We start from the raw sequence: 19080 nt of genomic DNA, 5'->3' as shown, positions 1-19080 counted from the left end.
TCATACACGTCAAGGTGATTGAATGTCATCAGACATTGGGATCTGTGTCCAGTTTGGAATACTTTTGTGTACAGAAAGGCCTCCAGTCTAGCTTTGCCTTTCTCTTATGTGGATACTGTTGTTCAGACTTAGATACCTTGAGGTGTGTTTGTTCAAGCTGGTGCTGCAAGAGTGCTATAGCTGCAGGCTCAGGTTAAGGCTTAACATTGTTTCCTGCGCATTAGTGGGAAACCAGTTTGAGAGCTAATAAGAGCACTGTAAGTATTGTTTGTACACTTCATCATATCTGTAGGCTGTCTTGGTAGGCAAAGTGTACACCCCATAAATATACTCCACTAATAACTTGCTTAAGGCTGTATCATGTTTTCATAGCCTGTTTGCCACAAACCTGACTGGCACTAAGAAATACACCCAGTCTAATGCTTTGTGGTCCAAGGATTGCAGGTGAGGCAGTCTCATCTTACGGGTCACATTTCCAGTCGTGTGCAGTTTCCATATTACAGAGGCACGGGGGGTATCGTCTGCTTTGTAGTTACATGGCTGGTAACTTTGTTTGAAATCCTGGTGAGAACTGTGTGTCTCGTTGTTTCTGCATCTGTTGGGACATCGATTGTATAATCTGCTTTGAGTCATGTAAACCTCGCTTTGGAAACAAGCAATATGGAAATGGGCAGCAGGTGGCAGACTTGGGTAATGAGAACTGATTTGGAAAGGGTTGAAAAATAGTCTTCATTTATGTTAACAATACCAAGTAACTTTAAACGCTGCAAATGCAGATAAAGAGAGTTTGAAACGTTGTTTTTACTCGGTGTTTTGGAAAGAGAGGATTAATTTTATAGAGGTGAAATATTCATTAAAAGGGAATAATAAATTCATCTGAACTTTATTATTTGTTTCTAGTAGGTGGTGTCCCAGGTCAAATTTAGTTCAAAATTGTCCAGATAGAGAGATGTTTGGTTTTCATCTTGGAAAATGTAGCCTTATTCTGTAATAAGGTTGTTTAATTGCATTTTTATTCTTTTATAAACAAAACAGGTCACTGTCCTATAGGAAAGAATGGGTTGTTTCTGCACAGTTTCAGATGGGAAAGGTTTGCTTATGTCTGCATGCACATCCATTGTTTTAAGAAGTTTTTCTAGCTAACTTATAGCTTATAGAAGATACAAGACATGAAACAGAACCCAAGGCAGATGAAGTGCTGTAACATTCTTCAGATTTATCATGAGTATTTTAAATAAACTCATCCACTGACTTGTTTACCCCTGGTCAGATCACATAACATCTGTAATGGTCTCAGGATATTTGGCCTTTTCTGGAGAATACTTTTGTCTGAATGAGACAAATATCGAAAGGCTGTAGGTGAGAGGGAAGGATGTTCAGTTGTGCAATTGTTCAGCTGTAGGAACTCTGAGGGTGCAGATGTGACACCAGCTTTATTTCTGAGATGCTCTCAGCACTTCAGCTTTCATGGAGCCCACATGCAACAACCAAGACTGGGGAGCCCCGAGGAGCTTGCAATAGCAGTGTACTTACAAACTGTTTGCAAGTGTTTTCCATGGCTCACATAGAGAAAGTCTTTAAATGAGAACCAGAAGCATTGGTAAAAATGTATACTGTAGGTTGCAGAAAGGTTGCTAACAAATAGTTTTCAGTGGCTTAGGTGTAAAATCTGCTTCCCTCGTTCCCTTCCTATCTTGTTCTCATAAAACTGTTATCTCTGGTTTCTAACTGTTGTACCTCTAACTAAAGCTTGTGCTTGGAGTTTAGTTAAATTATGTGCATCTTAGAAAAAAACAGATGGCCATTCTTTCTTTTTTTTTTTCTTAACCATCTTCACTGTAAAATGAGCCAGGAAAAAAAAAAAAGATGGTGTTTTCTAGTATTAGTATGAACCAAATAGTATAGATAGTATTAGTATGAACCAAAACAAATATACCCAGTGTGAGTTAAGCCTTCACAGACTGTATGGTGTGTGCATTAGAATGGTTTACAGCTTTACTGATGCTTGAAAATTGGTTCCAGTAGAAAGTATTTTGATGATTTCTATGTTGTATTGGTAACAATAGATGAAGCAGTGACTCTGAAGGCTGCAGTTCTATGCAGGTGAAGTGAATGTAAGTACATTGTGAGCCTTTCACTAAGTGTTCTTACTTCTTCCAGTCTGCAGAAGGAGGCCACTGCTTGCCCTTGTCCATGGGGTTTGAAGTCATTTTTGGCCACAAAGTTATTGGTGAGAAGGAAGGAAAGCTCTAACCACATTTTCATAGGCCTTCTGGAAGAAATGATTTCCAAGTAGTTTCCAGCCCTCCTAGAGAGTAAAGTGGGATAAGCTGTAGTTAAGTCTGGGTTTGGATTATTCTTTATTTCTCATAAATATTAACTGAGTTGGAAATGTGTTGTCTTCTTAATGCTTCAAATGGAAGCACCTCACCATTCTGGGTACGTTCCCATTAAGTCTTTCAAAAGGTGCCAGTGCGTCCTTTGCAAATATATGGATTTCAGGGGGAAGCAAATGGCATAAAATACTGCTTCAGCAGTCTGTCATAATATTTGTTACAGTTTTTGTTCTGTGCAAGATATACGACTCTGTGCTTCCCTCTGTGGGCCTAGCTTGTTCCATTATTCCTTCTCCTTTTGAAAGCATTAGTATTATGGAATCAGTTTTGGCCTCCAGCTCATCTACAACTGTATGTGAAATAAATAAAAATACAGAATGGGAGTCAATTTTATAAGAATTAACTGGATTAAGTGGCTGCTATTACAATTGTGGGTGCAGCTTTCCCTTTGTATGTAAATTCCTACAGCAGCTGCAAGTATCAGGCAGGTATTCCATGAAAATTCATTAATTCTTCCTCTACTGTTTCCAGCAATGCAGGAGCTTCATAAAGCTTTAAGGCAGCTTCTGGAATGGAGTTCTTCTCTGTGCTTCCTGGAGTAGCTGATAATGGTGTGTCAAGGTGAAAGAACTGAGTGTTAGGGGAAAATAAAATCTTGCTTTTGTAAACGTGTAGAAATCTGGATTTATGCATTTAAAATCAGTATCAATTAAAATCATGAAATGTAGAGAAATTGCAGATTGGGAATGGGTTATTGATTTGGTGAGCATCCTTTCAGTGCATTTTGTGGGTGGAATGGATCACGGGCATCTTTTTCTCCTTGTTTTAAGTGGAGCGTTAATTTTATACTACTTGTCTTTAATGCAGTAGAATAATTCTTTATGAATTTGACAGTGAGGTTTTGTGGTTGTGGGTTTGGTTTTGTGCTTTTTCCTTTCAGTGCTTGAAGCCTGTCGTGGTGCTGTTTGGATATGAGGCAGCATAATATCTTGTGTTCAACAGGAGCTTCTTGTTTTTCTCTGAGAGGGATTTAAGGACAGACTTAAGAGGAATTCCTCTTGTGCTGCTTTTTAAATATATTCCTGACTCTAGATTAGAAAGCTGTAGAGGAAAAAATCACTACACCTTCACTTGGCACAGGATATTATCACTAGTTGTAAGTGTGGAGGACTGTGTTATGCTCAGACCATGGTATGGAATTACTGGTAATTTTAACCATTTCTTTTAGTCATCCTGTGAGGGCTGCTTGTTTCTTGCAGAACGTGGTGTTTGATTCTTTGCTTGCTTCCTTACAGGCAAAGGGGCTGATCTGAGCAAGCCGCCGTGTCGAAAAGCGAAGGACATACGGAGAGAAAGAAAACTGCAGAAACTCCTTCAGAACCAGAAGTGCACCCTTGAAGGCTCTTCACTTCAAGCAGAACATCAGGCTTTACTCATGCAAAGCTCCAAGTCTACGACGAACCAACCAAAAAGCATTGAAGACTTCATTTTTGTCCCTTTACCTGACGATGCACTGCACAAATTGGAGGTAATGGCTCATTCACTGCTGTTAAAGGCAAATTACAGAAGTCTTGTTTTTGGACCTCTACAAATGCTTATGTGTTCAGTTTCTGTGGCTCTATTGGCTGTCTGTAGTTTAAGTCTTAGAATATATGTGGTACATGCCGATATATTTGGTACAGCTGAGCTCTGTGTAACCACAAGGGGGTAATCTTGCACTTGCAGTCAGTTGTAGAAGAGAGCAGTATAGCAAACAAAACTCTTGTAAATTGATTTCATACTGAGTGCCTTGAAAATGAAAGACTTTAAATTAACTGAGTGTTAAACAATGAGAGACATTCAATATTTAGTTCTGCAGCATATAAATAGTTAAACTATCTATGCTACTGAATCTTGGCTAGAAAGCAGTAACTGTTGATGAAACTTAAAACAGATAAAACTAAACAGATGAGAAGATAGCTCTTATTTATAGAAGTCTGTGGTATGTGTTGATGTCTTTGGAAACTGTAAAAGTTATGGTTGAAACCAGCATAATATATTGGTTTCGATTAAATCTATTTTTACTATAGAAGTAGTTACCTGGAGGATTTTTGGACATGTTGACACTGGTTAATTGTAAACACAGTGTTTTCCTTTGGAAGCTGGAAAGCTTTCTGAATATATATGTTTTCCTTTAGCTACTAATGGTATTAAAAATTAAACTGGAATTGTACTTCTGGTTCTTATTTGAAGTGGTGATGACTTAAAAGATGCACCTTAAGTTAACTGACAAGAGACGATGTAACTGATCTATAATTGCTGATTCTTCCAGGTTTATGATGTTACCTAACACATATGATGACCTTGTCTGAATGTTTTCATTAAGATGAAGCACTGTTGGATCACATAATAGCACGCCTTTGGTCAGGAAGCAATCACTTTAACTAAAAAACAGTTTAATTTATGGATTCTTAAAATTTATGTTCCTCGTATGTAAGGATGGTTTAGGAAGGACACAATTTCCTACCTAAATTAATTTGTAATTGAATAGGGGAACATTGTTTCCTCTTCCTCTTTTAATTTAAAAAATACCTGGAAATCCTCTTAGGACCACTACAATGCAAATATTGTAAAGAGGATAGATATGAGTCTTCCAAGTGCACAAACCCTTCAAGTATTTACAGTATGATGAGAAAATATAGGAACAAAAGATTGGAAAATGTATCAAAAATCTCTTTAAAATGTCAATCTGCTTAGCATTTGTGGGTATTAGTTCCCAAAAACCATTTATGTGGTTCTTCTACAGAGATTTTAATTAGTTAATCATTCGAAAACCTTGTATGTATTTCAATGTAAATACAAAAGCCTTCAATAATGTAAAGTGAGGTAGGGTTCTTTTTCAGGAAGTGGAAAAACTCTCTCTGTTGTGATGCTTGTATATGTTATAAATGTGTAATTATTGCATGATACTGTAATAATAAATGTTTAACTTCTTCTGAAGGTGAGGGTGGTGAGATCATCTCCGCCAAGTTCACAGTTCAAAGCCACATTTCAGGAGTCTTACCAGGTCTATAAACGTTACCAGATGGTTATTCACAAGGACCCACCTGATAAACCAACTATAAATCAGGTCAGAAGGCCAAATGAATTTTATGCAAAGCTCAGCTTCCCCTCCATTTCATGCGTCTTGCATAGGTTCTAGAAGAAACAATTGTGGATTTTATATCCATCTTACACTCAGGAGCATGTAAAATACTGTATCAAGTACAATCAACATTCTGAAAGTGCAAACCTTTGATATCTCTTTTGAGTGCTACAAATATTTGGTCTTAATTGCAGACAAAAGTTGAGAGTTAGATGGCTATGCTATTGAATAAGAGATGAAAGGGATGAGGCTTTGGAGGTAAGATGTCATGGACCGTGTACATATAAATCTCCTAGGAACTGAAAATGGCTGGATGCTTGCCCTGATAAGTAGTCTCATTGGCTTTGGTTTGAATGCATCCATATGTGGAGGAACAGGCACGATCAGGGCCAACATGTGAGTAAAGAAATTACCACACGTACAAGTCATTGGTTTGGGGTTCACTTAAACTATGGAAACCTCTTCGTTTTCCATTTAAGCACATCAAGTAGTGATCAGCTCGCTCTATCTAAATTACACATTGTTGCTGCCTCTTGTAATGACCAGGCAATGTGTAATAGTTACCTGTGTTGGATGGGTTACCTTTCTAATACTACTAAGAAAAAATTCAGAATATTGGAGGCAAAGTGCATGTAGCAAGAATATGTAATTGCTAAACTGGGGTCAAGTGATGTGCCCTTAGAAATTAATGCATTTTAATAGTTCTTGGCATTGTACATTGAGAAATTTGTTTGTTGGTTTGTTAGATACTTGGTCAAAACATAGGTTGAGTAAGCTGGTGCTTTGGAGTGTTCCAATGTTAATATAATTTCTATTCTTTAATAGAGGTATCAACAGTCAAGGTTAGTGTTAGTTGCCATATAAATATACTTTTCCCTGTAGAAGGTTTACTTATTATATTCAGAGTTCTGACTTCAAAGGCTTTGAAATGGATAGGAGAAGATCTTCCACTAGCCTTACCTTCAGAAGCATGTTATCTGATTATATGCACTCAAAACAGTATGCTTGTATTTCCCTTGCTCTGAAGGTGAGGTTAGTACCTGTCTCTTTTGAGGACCCACAGTTCAAATCATCCTTCAACCAGTCAGCCCTTTTATTTGCCAAGTATCAGATGGCTATACACAAGGACACACCTTCTGAATGTGGCGAAAACGAGGTACAGTTCACTGCATGCACCTTTATGAAAAACTTTTTACTGTGCAGTTAAATGGTGGGAAATGGTGTCTAGAATGATTCTAGATATTGAAATACTGGAGTGTCAGCCATAAACTTTATTTCACTTTGTTTTGTAACATAGTAAGACTTACAACAACAATAATTGCTGCCTTTTTCTCAGTTTCTGATATAAACTGAGTTAATTATAACATGGTAAAAATTGGAAATACGTCAGGTCTGATCTATGACTTCATTTGTCTGCTACAGTGAATGTATTTTAGCCTTAATGCTTAGACACACTAGTATTCTTTTACTCTCAAGACTGTGTTGTTGCATTGACAGGGTGCCATTGAACGTCCTATGTCTACTTATTTGTTCAGATATGGATTTATTTTTTTTTTTAAATAAAAGGCTTATATCATGAATCAAAGGCAGCATCAATGACTGCTTACAGCCCAGTTCTGAATAGCAGTTGGTGCCCTGTTTGTCTAATCCCTTTTGGGGCAGAGTATGTATGGCTTGGTTTAGGCTTGGGTTTGATGGCTCAAATCACTCATAATTCATTGTTATTGTTTAAATGATGAGCTGAAGGAGTCTAGGTTAGGAGAACTGCTCTACAATGCATTACACAAAAGGTATTTTGATCTGTCTTAAAGACCCTAATACTGAATCCTTGTGGGAGGAGAACTATTGGAGTCCTTTCTAAGAGTGGACAATACTAAATAGGGTGAAACTGCTCCAAGTTATATGGAAGGACAGTGGGAAGTGCCCTCAGTTATTTTCTTGCTCTTTTTCAGACTTTATTATGTCATACAAACGCTATGGAGCCAGGCATTTTTTTCAAGCATAGGTAAAATGAAGTTCTGTCCTATGCACAGGGCTTTGTCAGGCTACTAACAGGTCTGTTTGGGGTCTTAAAATGGCAAATATCCAGGATTTTCCTTTGGATCTGAAATCTAGCACATATATCTGTGTATGGTAGATGAGCCTCTTTCAGAGAGAGCCCTGCACTTTTTTTATATATAGGGAATTTCTTGTTTAGGAAAAGAATTCCATTTCACATTTGGCTCAACGTTTCATATTCAGAAACCAGCCTGCATTTAAATTCAGAATCCAACCAAGATTATTATGGGGTATATTAACAAGTTATTTTAGGAATATATTCTTACACTGTTGGCATTACAGCCGCTATTAACTATATTACATTAAAATGCAATTTTAGGAATGGATTGGTAATTTTGGTGGTATTTAAAAATACCACTATTATGGTAAGTTATAAAATGGTTCACAATATTACCATACTTGAACCATTAAGCTGATTATTGCTCAGCGAATGTGGAAGAAGGCACCAATGCAGCATAGATAAAGCTTTCCATCTAGATTGAAGTGAGGAGGCAGAATAGAGATAGCTCTAGTAAAGCTTCTCTCTACAAAGAGTAATGTTTGGGAAGCAGGAAACCTCTCTCCCAGGTTTGTAAATCCAAGTTTCTTTGTCAGCAAACCCTTAACAACCCCCTGCATCCTTCATTTTAATAGTGCTCCCTTCAGAGCCATATCTGGCTGTGATTTTACAGTGCGAGCTTGTCTGCATGTGACAGTAAGAGAAGATGTTACGGTTGAGGACATAAGGCAGTTTATTAACTGCTAAATGAAATGCTGGAAAATAAACATTCCATGTAATTAAGGAGACAAACTGCCTTCCCAATAAACAGTTTCTTTAGTGGCCCATGAAAAGCACTTCTACCTCCTGCTCTGTGAAACAGCACCAAGTCCAACAGGCTGTGTCTCTCTGAAGCACGCAGGTTTGTCCAGTCCAGCTATTTAATAGTATAAAGAAAATAGGAAAGAGCTCTCTGAGTTCATCTAGTGGGGAAGATTTTCTGGATGAAGTTTATTTTTGATGCATACAGGGCTATCAGCTCTTGATCCAAAGCTGCCAGTTTCTACTAATTCACAGCAGCAGCAGCTACAAGCTTGAGTTCCACTTGAGACCAAAGGCGTGTGGATTATAAGTTCTGTTCATGCTGCTGTTGACATCTAGTTGGGTTCAGACACTAGTCAACCTCTAGTAGGTTTATTAAAACACTTTCTGCTGCTGTACTGAGTTGCTGTCTAATTTGAAGGTGGGGGTTTCTGTAACATTCTGGCAGTGTTCTGTAGCACAGCTCACATTGATGCAATGTTATCTACATTTTATTTCTGAACAGCCTTTCTTAATCTTCTATACAAATGCTTCTTGTACTGTGCTATCTTCAGTACCTCCTTGCAAGCTGTCTGTATTTAACTTTGGCTGGCAATACCCTGCTGAATGCTTTGGCTATCAAACAAAACAGCGTTTTGTCCCTGGTGTTAATTTAGGCCGTACTTTCAATTAAAGAAAAAAAAAGCAAAAACATTTTACTTGTTTTACTACTCTGATAACCCTGTTGAAAGCATCGAGTAACATAAGATAGTGCAGGACTGTGCATTTTAAATGCTTTGCTAAAAGTTAAAGCCTTATCTGTTTATTCTTTAACTTGAGTCATGCTCACCCTGACGGGGGTTTTGGATGCTATCTTTATCCTGGCAGAATGCAGGTGCTTGATAACCATCTTTAAAGCTGGTCTCAAGTTTGAAAACGGTGGAATGAGGGAGACAATATGAGAATTCCTTCTGGGCCAGCTGCTTTGTGCTTGGGTGGTGAGTTCCAGCTTCTGTGATGAAGGTCCAGTAGATGAACCTGGCTGAAAGAACAGCACCCGCTGACTTCTCTCTTGTCCCCGCATTACAGATAATGATGTTTTAATATAAACTAACTGCAATATACAGTCTTGTATGCAGGACCTCTTATAAAGACTACTGACAAGCATACAAACTGTTGCTTTATACAGACCAATAGTGGACATAGTTTACTGCTACTCTCAGAAAAATATTCCAGTATTCTTAATTCTTGTTTTTAAATGGGAAAATCTGAAAGACTGGGGGAAACCCCAAGTGATTATTGCCCAGGGAGGTTGGTGGGGTCACCATCTCTGGAGGTGTTTCAGAACTGTGGAGATGTGGGCATGGTGGGGATGGGTCAGCGGTTGGTCTTGGGAATCTTAGAGGTCTTTTCCCCACACTTAAGGGTCCTATGACACTATAAAGTGGGAAAGTATTAGCAGGGAATGAGTAGCTCTGATTGAATACATATACAGACATGAAAAATAGGTGTACAAATCTGTTTCTTCTGCCTGGATGCTGTGTATGTAGTTCTTTCTGTGGTCCATGGTGGTAGTTCTTGTGCACTGTTCCAAATAAAACAGGGCTATTGTTTGCGAGCATATAACTTTTTCTTGCTGAAGTAGTGGAAGATTATATTCAATGTTATATACACAACTCCACATATTGTGCTTATAAAAATCCCCTATTGTCAACAATTACAAGAGTTTGTGTGTTCATGAGTTACTTTTTTTTTCCTGCTTGGGTGGTAGAATAGCATTTCTGGGAAAAATATTAAGCTGTAATGGGGGAAAAGAATTAAAACAATGAAACCTGGGGAAACCTGAATAAAGATGACTTCTGCAATGAGCTGGGTGATAGTGGGCTGAGCATCCTTTCATTAAGCAAGCATTGTTTCCCTGTGTTCTGGTGAAGGATCAGCTGGAGCACGAAGCTGATCAGCAGATCCAGAGTACCATGATTATGCAAATAAAAGTCATGAATGGCACTTTGTCCCCTTTTTTCCTTCAACTGTGGTAAGAAATACAATGAATCTTCATAATATAGCTTTGTCATAATTTCTGCGTAATGAAATGGATACATGTAGTTTTGTAACCGCTGTTTTATTTTGGTTTAGAAGTTTAGCAACAGTCATTTGAATAGCACTGGATTATTTTTCTGGGTGGCACAGTAAAATATGACCTGCATATTTTTGTTAGTAGTCTTTATAAGAGTTCCTGCATACAAGGCTGCATATTGCAATTAGTTTATATTAAAACATCATTAATTTAAAGCAGAGGTATTGAAGTTGTTATTTGTATTTAGAAATCAAGTTTGGTTCATCCCCAGTTGCTCTCTTCTAATGCATATACATGAACTATAGTGTTATTGTTTCCTTGTGGCTTTTCTCTTCCATCTGGCAGAGCTCGCTCTGTCTGTATTGAATGTGATGCAGTATATTGAAGAAAAAAGCTGTAATGTTATTGCAAACATTTATTCTCAGCTATTTAGTTCCATTAGTGCTGTAAAAATAGTGATATGTTGGCTATTTATTTGTTAAAATAGTGAGACTTGATTTATGCACGCAGTGAACTTCATCAGCTCTGACAGCTTGTATTTTCCTTGGGTCTTGCTCCTATAGGCAATCAGTTAAACCAGCTCTTATCCCCAAACAAAGCACAATTGAAGCACATTTTTCTTTCCAGTTTAATATGAAATAATAATATTTTTTGCTTGCAGGCTTGATGGCTACTGCTTGAATACTGCTTGAATTTTCACTGGGACAACCATTGCATACAGCTCAATGTATAGCTTCTGTTGTTCAGCATACCAGATACAGCCATACCTGTATCAGCTGCTCAGGTTGAGTCAGGTGTGGTTTCCTTACATTGCACAGCTGCTAGATGGGGGGAGCCTGCAGACAGAGTGATGGGCTGCAAAGCTAGGAAGAATCAGGAGGTCCTGTTGGCATCTGGGATCTGGATTTAGCTTTACAACCTGGATTTACCACCCTGATGGAGTTGTAGATGTTTGTATTCTTCACAGGGGAGTTGGACCAGGTGGCATTTGAAGGACCCTCACATCTCAATTCTAGGACTCTCCATGAAAATTTAATGAAGAAAAACTATAGATGATTAAACGATCCATAGAATTGTGATTGGTGTAGAAGATGGTACAGCTTGCGTGCTTAAACAGTGCCAATGGAATCTGTGTGAGCTTGAGCATGTTGTTAATTATCAATTAACAATTAAATCAAATTGCTGCTCTCTTGTAATGTGGGTGAGAGAAAAAATACTTATATGTTCTCAATTATTGGAGTAAGGCCCATGAACATGAATGATTCTATCATTTACCACAAATTCTTATTTAAAGGACTGTTTGCAGACAATGTTCCAGGCACTTTGGGTCCAAATTCCTTGCTAACACCCCTGATGCAGCTGTATAACCAGCTCTGCAATGGTTGCACTTGATGCTTTGTGGGGCTGTGCCACTCTGGTACTCTTTTTTGGGGGCCATTTAAAGAAAACAAACAGATTAACGTTATCAAATAATGTTCCAAGAATCAGGTACTTCATTAATGTGATTTTTCAGTCTTATGGTGGTGTTTGCCTTTAAGGAAAAGGGCTGAAGCGTGACCGAAACAAGCGATGTGCAGCAATGCAAGTATAGAAAACATTTCCATAAATAATCATAAAAAAAAAAAATCTACAGTAGTTTCCAGAAAGAGCCAGAGAGAACAGTTTATTGCTGTTTGGACCTACTGAAGCAAGCGAGTTATTTAACTTTTCATGGGTGTTTTATAATGACAAGCTTGTAGAAGAATAGTGTATGTGTGTCAGTTCCCTCTGCAAAGCTGGCTGGATACTCGCTTTACTTTGTGCTTAACCAAATATTTGTCTTGGAAGGAAAGAATTTAGCAACACACAAAAGATATGCTGTTTGAAAAGGTGCAAGAAATTACTGAAATAGGTATGTTTGTTTTTTTTCTTTTCTAGCTTATTTAATTGGCTCCCAGAAATACACTTGAACTACTATAGGAAACCAAGCAAGGAGCCTAGGAAATGCAGAGGAGCACATGCTGATCAACTCCGAGTTGGTATCAGCAGCTGGCTCCAAACCCTTAGGTCACTCTAACCTAGTCTCCTATTTCTTTGGCTAGTGAGAGAATGTGTAAAAGACAAACCAAGCCTTTGTGGTTATTGTAGCCTCCTTAGCTTGCCTAGGTAGCAGAGAACTTTTTAGAATGCTCTTGAATGAGTTCTTTTGTCATCAGAGTCAATGGCAGCTCTCACTGGTGACTGGCTTGGTGGGCCCACACCCTTTGCCATTGGGATCTCTTACTGTGCTGACTTACAGAGCTGATGCTGGTCTGCCTGCTCCATGCTCTGTATGGCATTCTGCTGTGGATCCATTGATTTTCATTCTTTAATTGCCTATAAGAGCCCAAACACTTAGGTGTCCAGACAACTAAGCCAGTTGACCGTACTGTTTCATCTCAGTTTCTGCATCCCGGTTTACATGGTTTTCCTTATTTTGACACTGAGTTTTCTACACAAGCACTTCACTGTAACAGATCTCTTTTATTTTAAGAATGATATTCTCTTAGGAAACAAAGCCAGAGAGATTTTGGTCACTCTGTAATGAACTGAAATTGCAATTCTGAAATGTAAATATTGTCCCATCAGCAATTATTTGTCACTCTGTGCTGTGAAAACTGCACTTTAGACAGTCATAATTCAAATTGACTCTTTCCCTATTGACTGGCTTTCAAATGCCCCTATTTCAGCTTTGGGTCTGTGCTTTCTAAAGGCTTTTCCTTTTGCTGTGTATTTCTGACTTTTGTCACTCTGCAAGTGAAGATGAACAAGGAGAGTGAATGTTTGACAGCGAAGATGTGTTTATTTCAGCTTGTAAGTTACTGAGCTACCAGGTGAAACCCATGCTGGGTTGGCATCCAAAGCGTCTGAATGGCTTCCTTTGCCTGTACAGCCTTCCAGTTTTATTGCAGCTTTGTAAAGGTGTGCATGTGCTTTTACTAGGTTATCTTTCTGCTCTCTTCTTCCAATTTTACTCCTTAGCAGTGTCTTCTTCTCTCAGTCAACTGAAATTAATTTGCACCAAAGAATGGATCTTGGGGGTTTCAAATATATAGTTTTTAAAAGACTGAAGCTTATGTAATTCAATTTGAAATTCAAATTAGAAAAGTATGAGTTTGTGAAAGGAATTTCAATTGTGCCCGTGTGACAGGTTGATTTATTTTACATAAACACCAGCTTTTGACTGCGTTTCTTTCATGGTTCGTTGGTTCGTTTTTGGGTTGTGTTCATAATAATCCTGCAGTCTTAAAAATGAGTTTGTCACTCAAAAATGCATCTCATGTATAGCTGAGCTTAATTACACATGTAGACAAGGTGTTCTCCTGTGTTATGACGGGTGTTGTGGTCTTGGTGGTGTGGATGGAGAGTATGGGTTGAGATGGCAACAAAGGTTGATAACTAAGGTTGGAGCATCTAAGATATCTGTTACTTTCCTACTCTGTGCATGAATTAAATTCTTCCTTATCGAATGAAACGCTTCATTTGATTCACAATTTCCTGAAGTTTTCTTGAGCTTGATTAAGAAACCGATCTGACCTGGGAACTTCAGCAAACATAAAGGGATGAACTAATCTGTAATAAAACTTGCAGTGTTTCATTCCGTTAAGTCTGCGGTACAAATTCAAATGCAGTAAATTTTTTTTCCTAGCCACCAGTGGAGACGGTTGCAAGTAGAAATTATGCTTGGAACACTTGGAACGTCCCCCTCACCCAATGTGGGGCCTGGAGAATCCACACAGCTATTTGAAAAGTGGTGTTGGCTCCGATCTCTCACCCATAGGGTTTGACTCGCACTATAAAGCTAAAGTTACAGATTAAGAACTATCGGGGGTCTTCTGACATCAAAATTAAGAACATATGGTTTATTCTTCTGGTGCCTGCGCATTCTGAAGGCATTGGCTGTAGTGACTGATGCACGAGCACCGGAGGAATTTGTAGATGTCTGTTCTTTATTTATGGGAGCATAACTCGATAATTCAAATTTTGAGTTACTTTTGTTCTCCTCAAACACTGTCTATGGGTTGTTGTTCTTTTCCCATCGTGCTCTCTGTCCCTACCCAGCAAATCATAACAATTCTGGAGCTGAATTAAGATATCTTAACTTGTTTTTCTAAGCTCGGTAATTTAGAGTATCCACTGCTCTGGTGATGAGCACGTCTAAAACAGCCAATTGTGGAAAATGCACATTACTTTGTTCTCAGTAGCAGCTCCATAGAAATCCAGTGTTTATCCTAAAAGTTTATCATTCTTTTACTTCTCAGAAGGGGTGGTCGGGCACTGAAATGGGCTGCCCAGGGAGGTGGTGGAGTCACCAACCCTGGGGGGGTGTTCAAGGAACAATTGGATGTTGTGTTGAGGGGCCTGGTTTAGTGGGAGCTATTGGTAATGGGTGAACGGTTGGACTGGATGATCTTTTAGGTCTTTTCCAACCTTGGTGATTCTATGATTCACTCATAGGTCAGCTAGAATATTACTGAGGGTTTGAGAGGGAAAAGGAATCTGAAGACTGATTCTGTGAAGCCCTGATACTTCTAGCATCAGCAGCAGAATAACTTTCAGTGCATCTTAGAGGACCTTACAGTTCAGTGTTCACTTTGAACTACATTGGGAATGGTCCACTTAACATTTGCAGATCCATATGTATCCCAGAGGCTGCATTTTTATTAATAAAATCTGATTTTATAGCATTTTTGGAAGGAAAAAAGTAGTAGTTATAACTACTTAAGCTGTATATGGGACGTGGTCCTGGGTCAGTCATTTGTAGTACTGGCACTTCTTAGTGTTGCCTGTTTCCTTTTGTTCCCTGCCTGGGTAGTTGTGAGCAGCCTGGGTGGCTGAGGCTGACGGGGTGTCCAGGACCACATCCTGGTGGGTTTGGTGATCTGCAAAGAGGAGAACCCACCCAGAGCCTCTGTGGGTACCTGCACCAAGGCTCCAGCATCCACACAGCACAGCTTCTTGGTGGTCAAATGCTTTGCAAGTAGTCCCCAGCCTTTTGATGCATCTCCCAAAAAAAAGAAAACTCTTGTCTCGTTTAGCTGAGGAATCTGTAGAATTCTTGACCAAAAAACTCTTGTCAGTGATTGGTTTTCTTGTGGGTATTATTGTACTCTTTTTTTATCAAGCCTAACATTTCAAGTTCCTGTTTATTATTCTTTACAGTTTGTTAACCACTGACTTATTAAATCATTCAGCTCATTACAGGAGGGGAGGGAACCGTGTAACACAAACTTAGCTGTTTAACAAAGGAATGTTTTGGGGTTAAATACAGACCAGATCTTTGTAATATCTTTTAATATGTTTTATGTGGAGTCTACCAGTAAGGAAGTATTTGTATCAAATAAGTAAATGCTGGTGAGTAAACAGCTATTATATTTTACTGCTCTTAGAATCTTGACCAAGCTCCAGCTCATTAAAAGCTCGCCTATTGTTTGATTATCTGTAGCACAGCATTTCATACTGAGTTAAGAATCCAGGCTTGAAAATATTTGCACTTTCAGGAAGTTGGTTTCTTTTTCCCTTCCATCTTCATTATATTTGACCAGGCTTGCTTCTGATAGTGATTACAAATAGCCTTGATCAATTTATATTGAGAGACATGATGGCCCTAAGCCCCATCCTTTGGTGATGGGACATGCACAATGGGACTATGGGGAAGAGTTTCCTGTTGCAGGAGGTCCCTTAGAAAAGCAATGTGTAATTGAGAATACAAGACAGATCTGTGTTACGGGGTGATAATTCTCTCATCTCATTTTTAAATATCTTCTATTTTATAGGGTTAAATGACTTGGATAATAATTGATTGTATTTACTTGTTTGTGTACCAGAAAGTGGGAATTTGTTGGGAAATGTTATTTCAACTCCTGAAATCTATTCTTTTTCTTTTCAAGTTATAATGCTTTGAGAGCATATGCTTGTCTGAGCTGTAATGTATCCTGAAGCATTACTAACGTTGTTTTTCTACTTTGCATATTTGGACCGTCTTCTGGGCCACATTTTTGATGTCTCTACCTTGATGCAGTTCACACGATTCCTCTGTGATTCTCCCCTTGAGGTAAGCATTAATTCTAGACATGAGTTGTGAAATGAATGTATTATTTTCTCTTCATTTTCTGTAGTTGGTACATTATGGGTATAGATGGCACGGATGGGTGTCACGGTGTTGTATCATCACCAGCCAGTAAGCAAGGTAACACTGAATCTGTAAAGGAGACTGAGGAGATGGATAATGAGCTACTCCTGAATTTCATATAACTGCAAGAGAAAAATAATAAAACAAAGTCAGAAATCACAGTGCTCTTGACTTATTTCTTTTAAAGAAAAGAATATGTTACTAAATAATTTACTGACCGTGTATTTGACACTAGTCTGAGTTAAGAGTTGAGGAGAGATGCTGCTGTTTCTTTTCCAACAAGCAAACTGTAGTAGATTTGTTTCACTGTCTTGCTTGTTAGTCTTAAAGAGTGAAGTACCCCGTGACTGTAATGAAATTGTCAGGTTATGGTAATTACGCTGGTAATGCGATATGTCGCAGTTTGAATGAATCCATGTGTGGAGAGTTTGTTGCTTTTACTCTGCTGAGTCCACTGGCCTTTGCATTCCTGAAAGCTGAAGAGTAATAGAGCTCATTAGGCTTTATAGGAAAAGGGCTTTTATCACCTCGTCAACTCAGGCAGCAGACTGCTATTATATTCTTAATTTTGTATGGCTACGTCGATGTTGATGCACGCTTCCCCGCCAGGTTTATACCAGTATTGTTTCTTACAGACACTTTTTATTGACATTTCGAAGCTTGAATTAAATTTTGTGTGGCACCACTACAGATGTCTTCAATTAGATGAAGTTAAATAAAAGAGGTTGTGTATCAGAGGCCAAGAGATTCTTGAAATTCTTCATTCTGAAACAGTCGCCACAAGAAAATCTAGTAGTGAGCGGCCTGTTTACTCTTTAGAACAAAAATGATTTAAAATCAATTTTAACCTTTACACAATTTCAATTTGTAATTCTATTTTTTTAAATTTAATATCATTATTAACTGCAAATAAATAGCAACGCCTGAACTCTTCCTGTCTTTATTTCTTCACCTTACTGCTGTTTCAGTTTTGGCTATGGGCTCTGGCAGACAAGAATAGAATAGTTTAAAAAATACAGTATGCAGAAGCAGAGAACTAGGCAATTTTCTAGCAGTAAACAGGGTGCAGTAGAGAACTGATTTTGGTTTTTCTTCACTTCCTTTCCTCTTAGAAGCTGTATCTGAATGTTTGTCATTTTACCCCAGTTGTTCAGCACAGGAGAATGGCTTACCATTGGAATCACAGAATGGTTGGGTTGGAAAGGACCTTTGAGCCCATCCGGTTCCAACCCTCTGCATGGTTTTAGGGAGGTTGGTACTTCAAGATGCTTAGGTTTCCTTTTAACCTAATTCTACGATTTTCTGCTATGGGCTGCCTTTGCACTCAGCTCTTGCTGGCACAGTCTGTGGCAGTGTTGAACTACACTTGTAATAGAGAAGTGTTTTCTTGTGTTCAGAGTGAATTTCATATGTTTTTTTAAGTAGTGCCCGTTGCTTTCTGTCCTGTCAGCGGACACTGCTTTATTCCCTCCTGTCAGGTGTTACACCTACAAACAAAACCTTCCTGCAGATCGTCTGATTTTGATCTCAGCTCTCTCCTTGTACATCAGATGCTCCAGTCCTAAATCATCCTTATGGCCCTTCACAAGTCAGTCTGTATTTCCCTGTACTGGGTTGAGTGTTCCAATTGCCTCCTTACCAGCGTGGCATAGAGAGGGAAGTATGCAACAGAGCTACCAATGCCTCCTTTGAGCTGCGGGCTTTTTCTTTCCTCATTTTTTTCCCCCCTCTTGTTTGGATGGAAGCCTGTAAAACTACAACTCTGCTGACACAGCCTGTATTTGTAGGTCTCATCTTCACTAATCCCTAATGAAAGGAGGAGACAGTAGTGAACAGGAGATATGTTAGTAACCAAGAAAGATAGTAATCTACCATATGGCAGGTTTTGAGTGTGTGCCTTTGGGAGAAGAACTGCTGGAATTAATCACTTCACTTTGGCAAATAATTTCTACTAGAAGTAGAAATCAAGAGTTTCCTTGTTGTTTTTTAATTTATTTTTGTATAAGGTAGCATGGATTTCATATTTTATTCCTCCTTCCATCCACAGCAGAGGGTAAAATGGAAATGTTCAAAGCAGGAGATGTCATGAAACCTCCCATAGAAAAACAATCGTGCAGTTATCAGTGTTAAGACACATTTTCATGGGGGATGGTACAGCACCTTCTATAGCTGCATACCAGTCTGGGTTAGAGGTTAACTAGTCTAATTTCTATATTATTAATAACACTAAAATGCGTTAGAAGTAAAGTGAAAGACCAATGTGCTTTGAAGAAAATTGAGTGCTCTCACCACTGGAGTTTCATTATAAGCACTTATTACACTGAATTGTATTAATTAGGGCATGTAATGCCAGACAATATTAAATATTTAAATGTTAATAATGTCTTATAAATTATGACCAATCAGCCATTCATGAAGAAAATATGGGGCAGAAGTAGCTATGAAAACTAGGGAGTATTAATAGTTCCTAATAATAGCACGTATAATTACGCCTTAACTCTCATAGCCAGAGTTTTAGCTCTAGTTTTAGTGGTTAGTCCTTTCATATAACTTATT

General features: G+C 38.5%; 1 protein-coding gene across 11 annotated transcripts in view; it reads left to right on the top strand.

Annotated features, from left to right (window-relative positions):
- The window catches only part of ATE1 (arginyltransferase 1), a 56575-nt gene that overhangs the window by 3818 nt on the left and 33677 nt on the right, over positions 1-19080 (top strand). For 6 of the 11 annotated variants that reach the window (XM_015867498.3, XM_015867495.3, XM_085555336.1 and 3 more), the window contains exons 6-8: positions 3632-3864; positions 5317-5445; positions 16414-16446. In XM_015867498.3, coding sequence (XP_015722984.2) covers positions 3632-3864; positions 5317-5445; positions 16414-16446 — 395 coding nt within the window. Of the gene's footprint in view, positions 1-3631; positions 3865-5316; positions 5446-6487; positions 6617-16413; positions 16447-19080 lie in introns of all 11 variants that reach the window. The other 5 variants (XM_015867496.3, XM_085555337.1, XM_085555339.1 and 2 more) reach the window with 2 other exon arrangements.

Source organism: Coturnix japonica, chromosome 8 (assembly GCF_054131305.1).
Source record: "Coturnix japonica strain WE chromosome 8, WE-NBRP24, whole genome shotgun sequence".
In the NCBI taxonomy this organism is placed as follows: Eukaryota; Metazoa; Chordata; class Aves; order Galliformes; family Phasianidae; genus Coturnix; species Coturnix japonica.
Note: the sequence above shows the minus strand (reverse complement) of the source record. Positions and strands in the feature narration are given on the sequence as shown.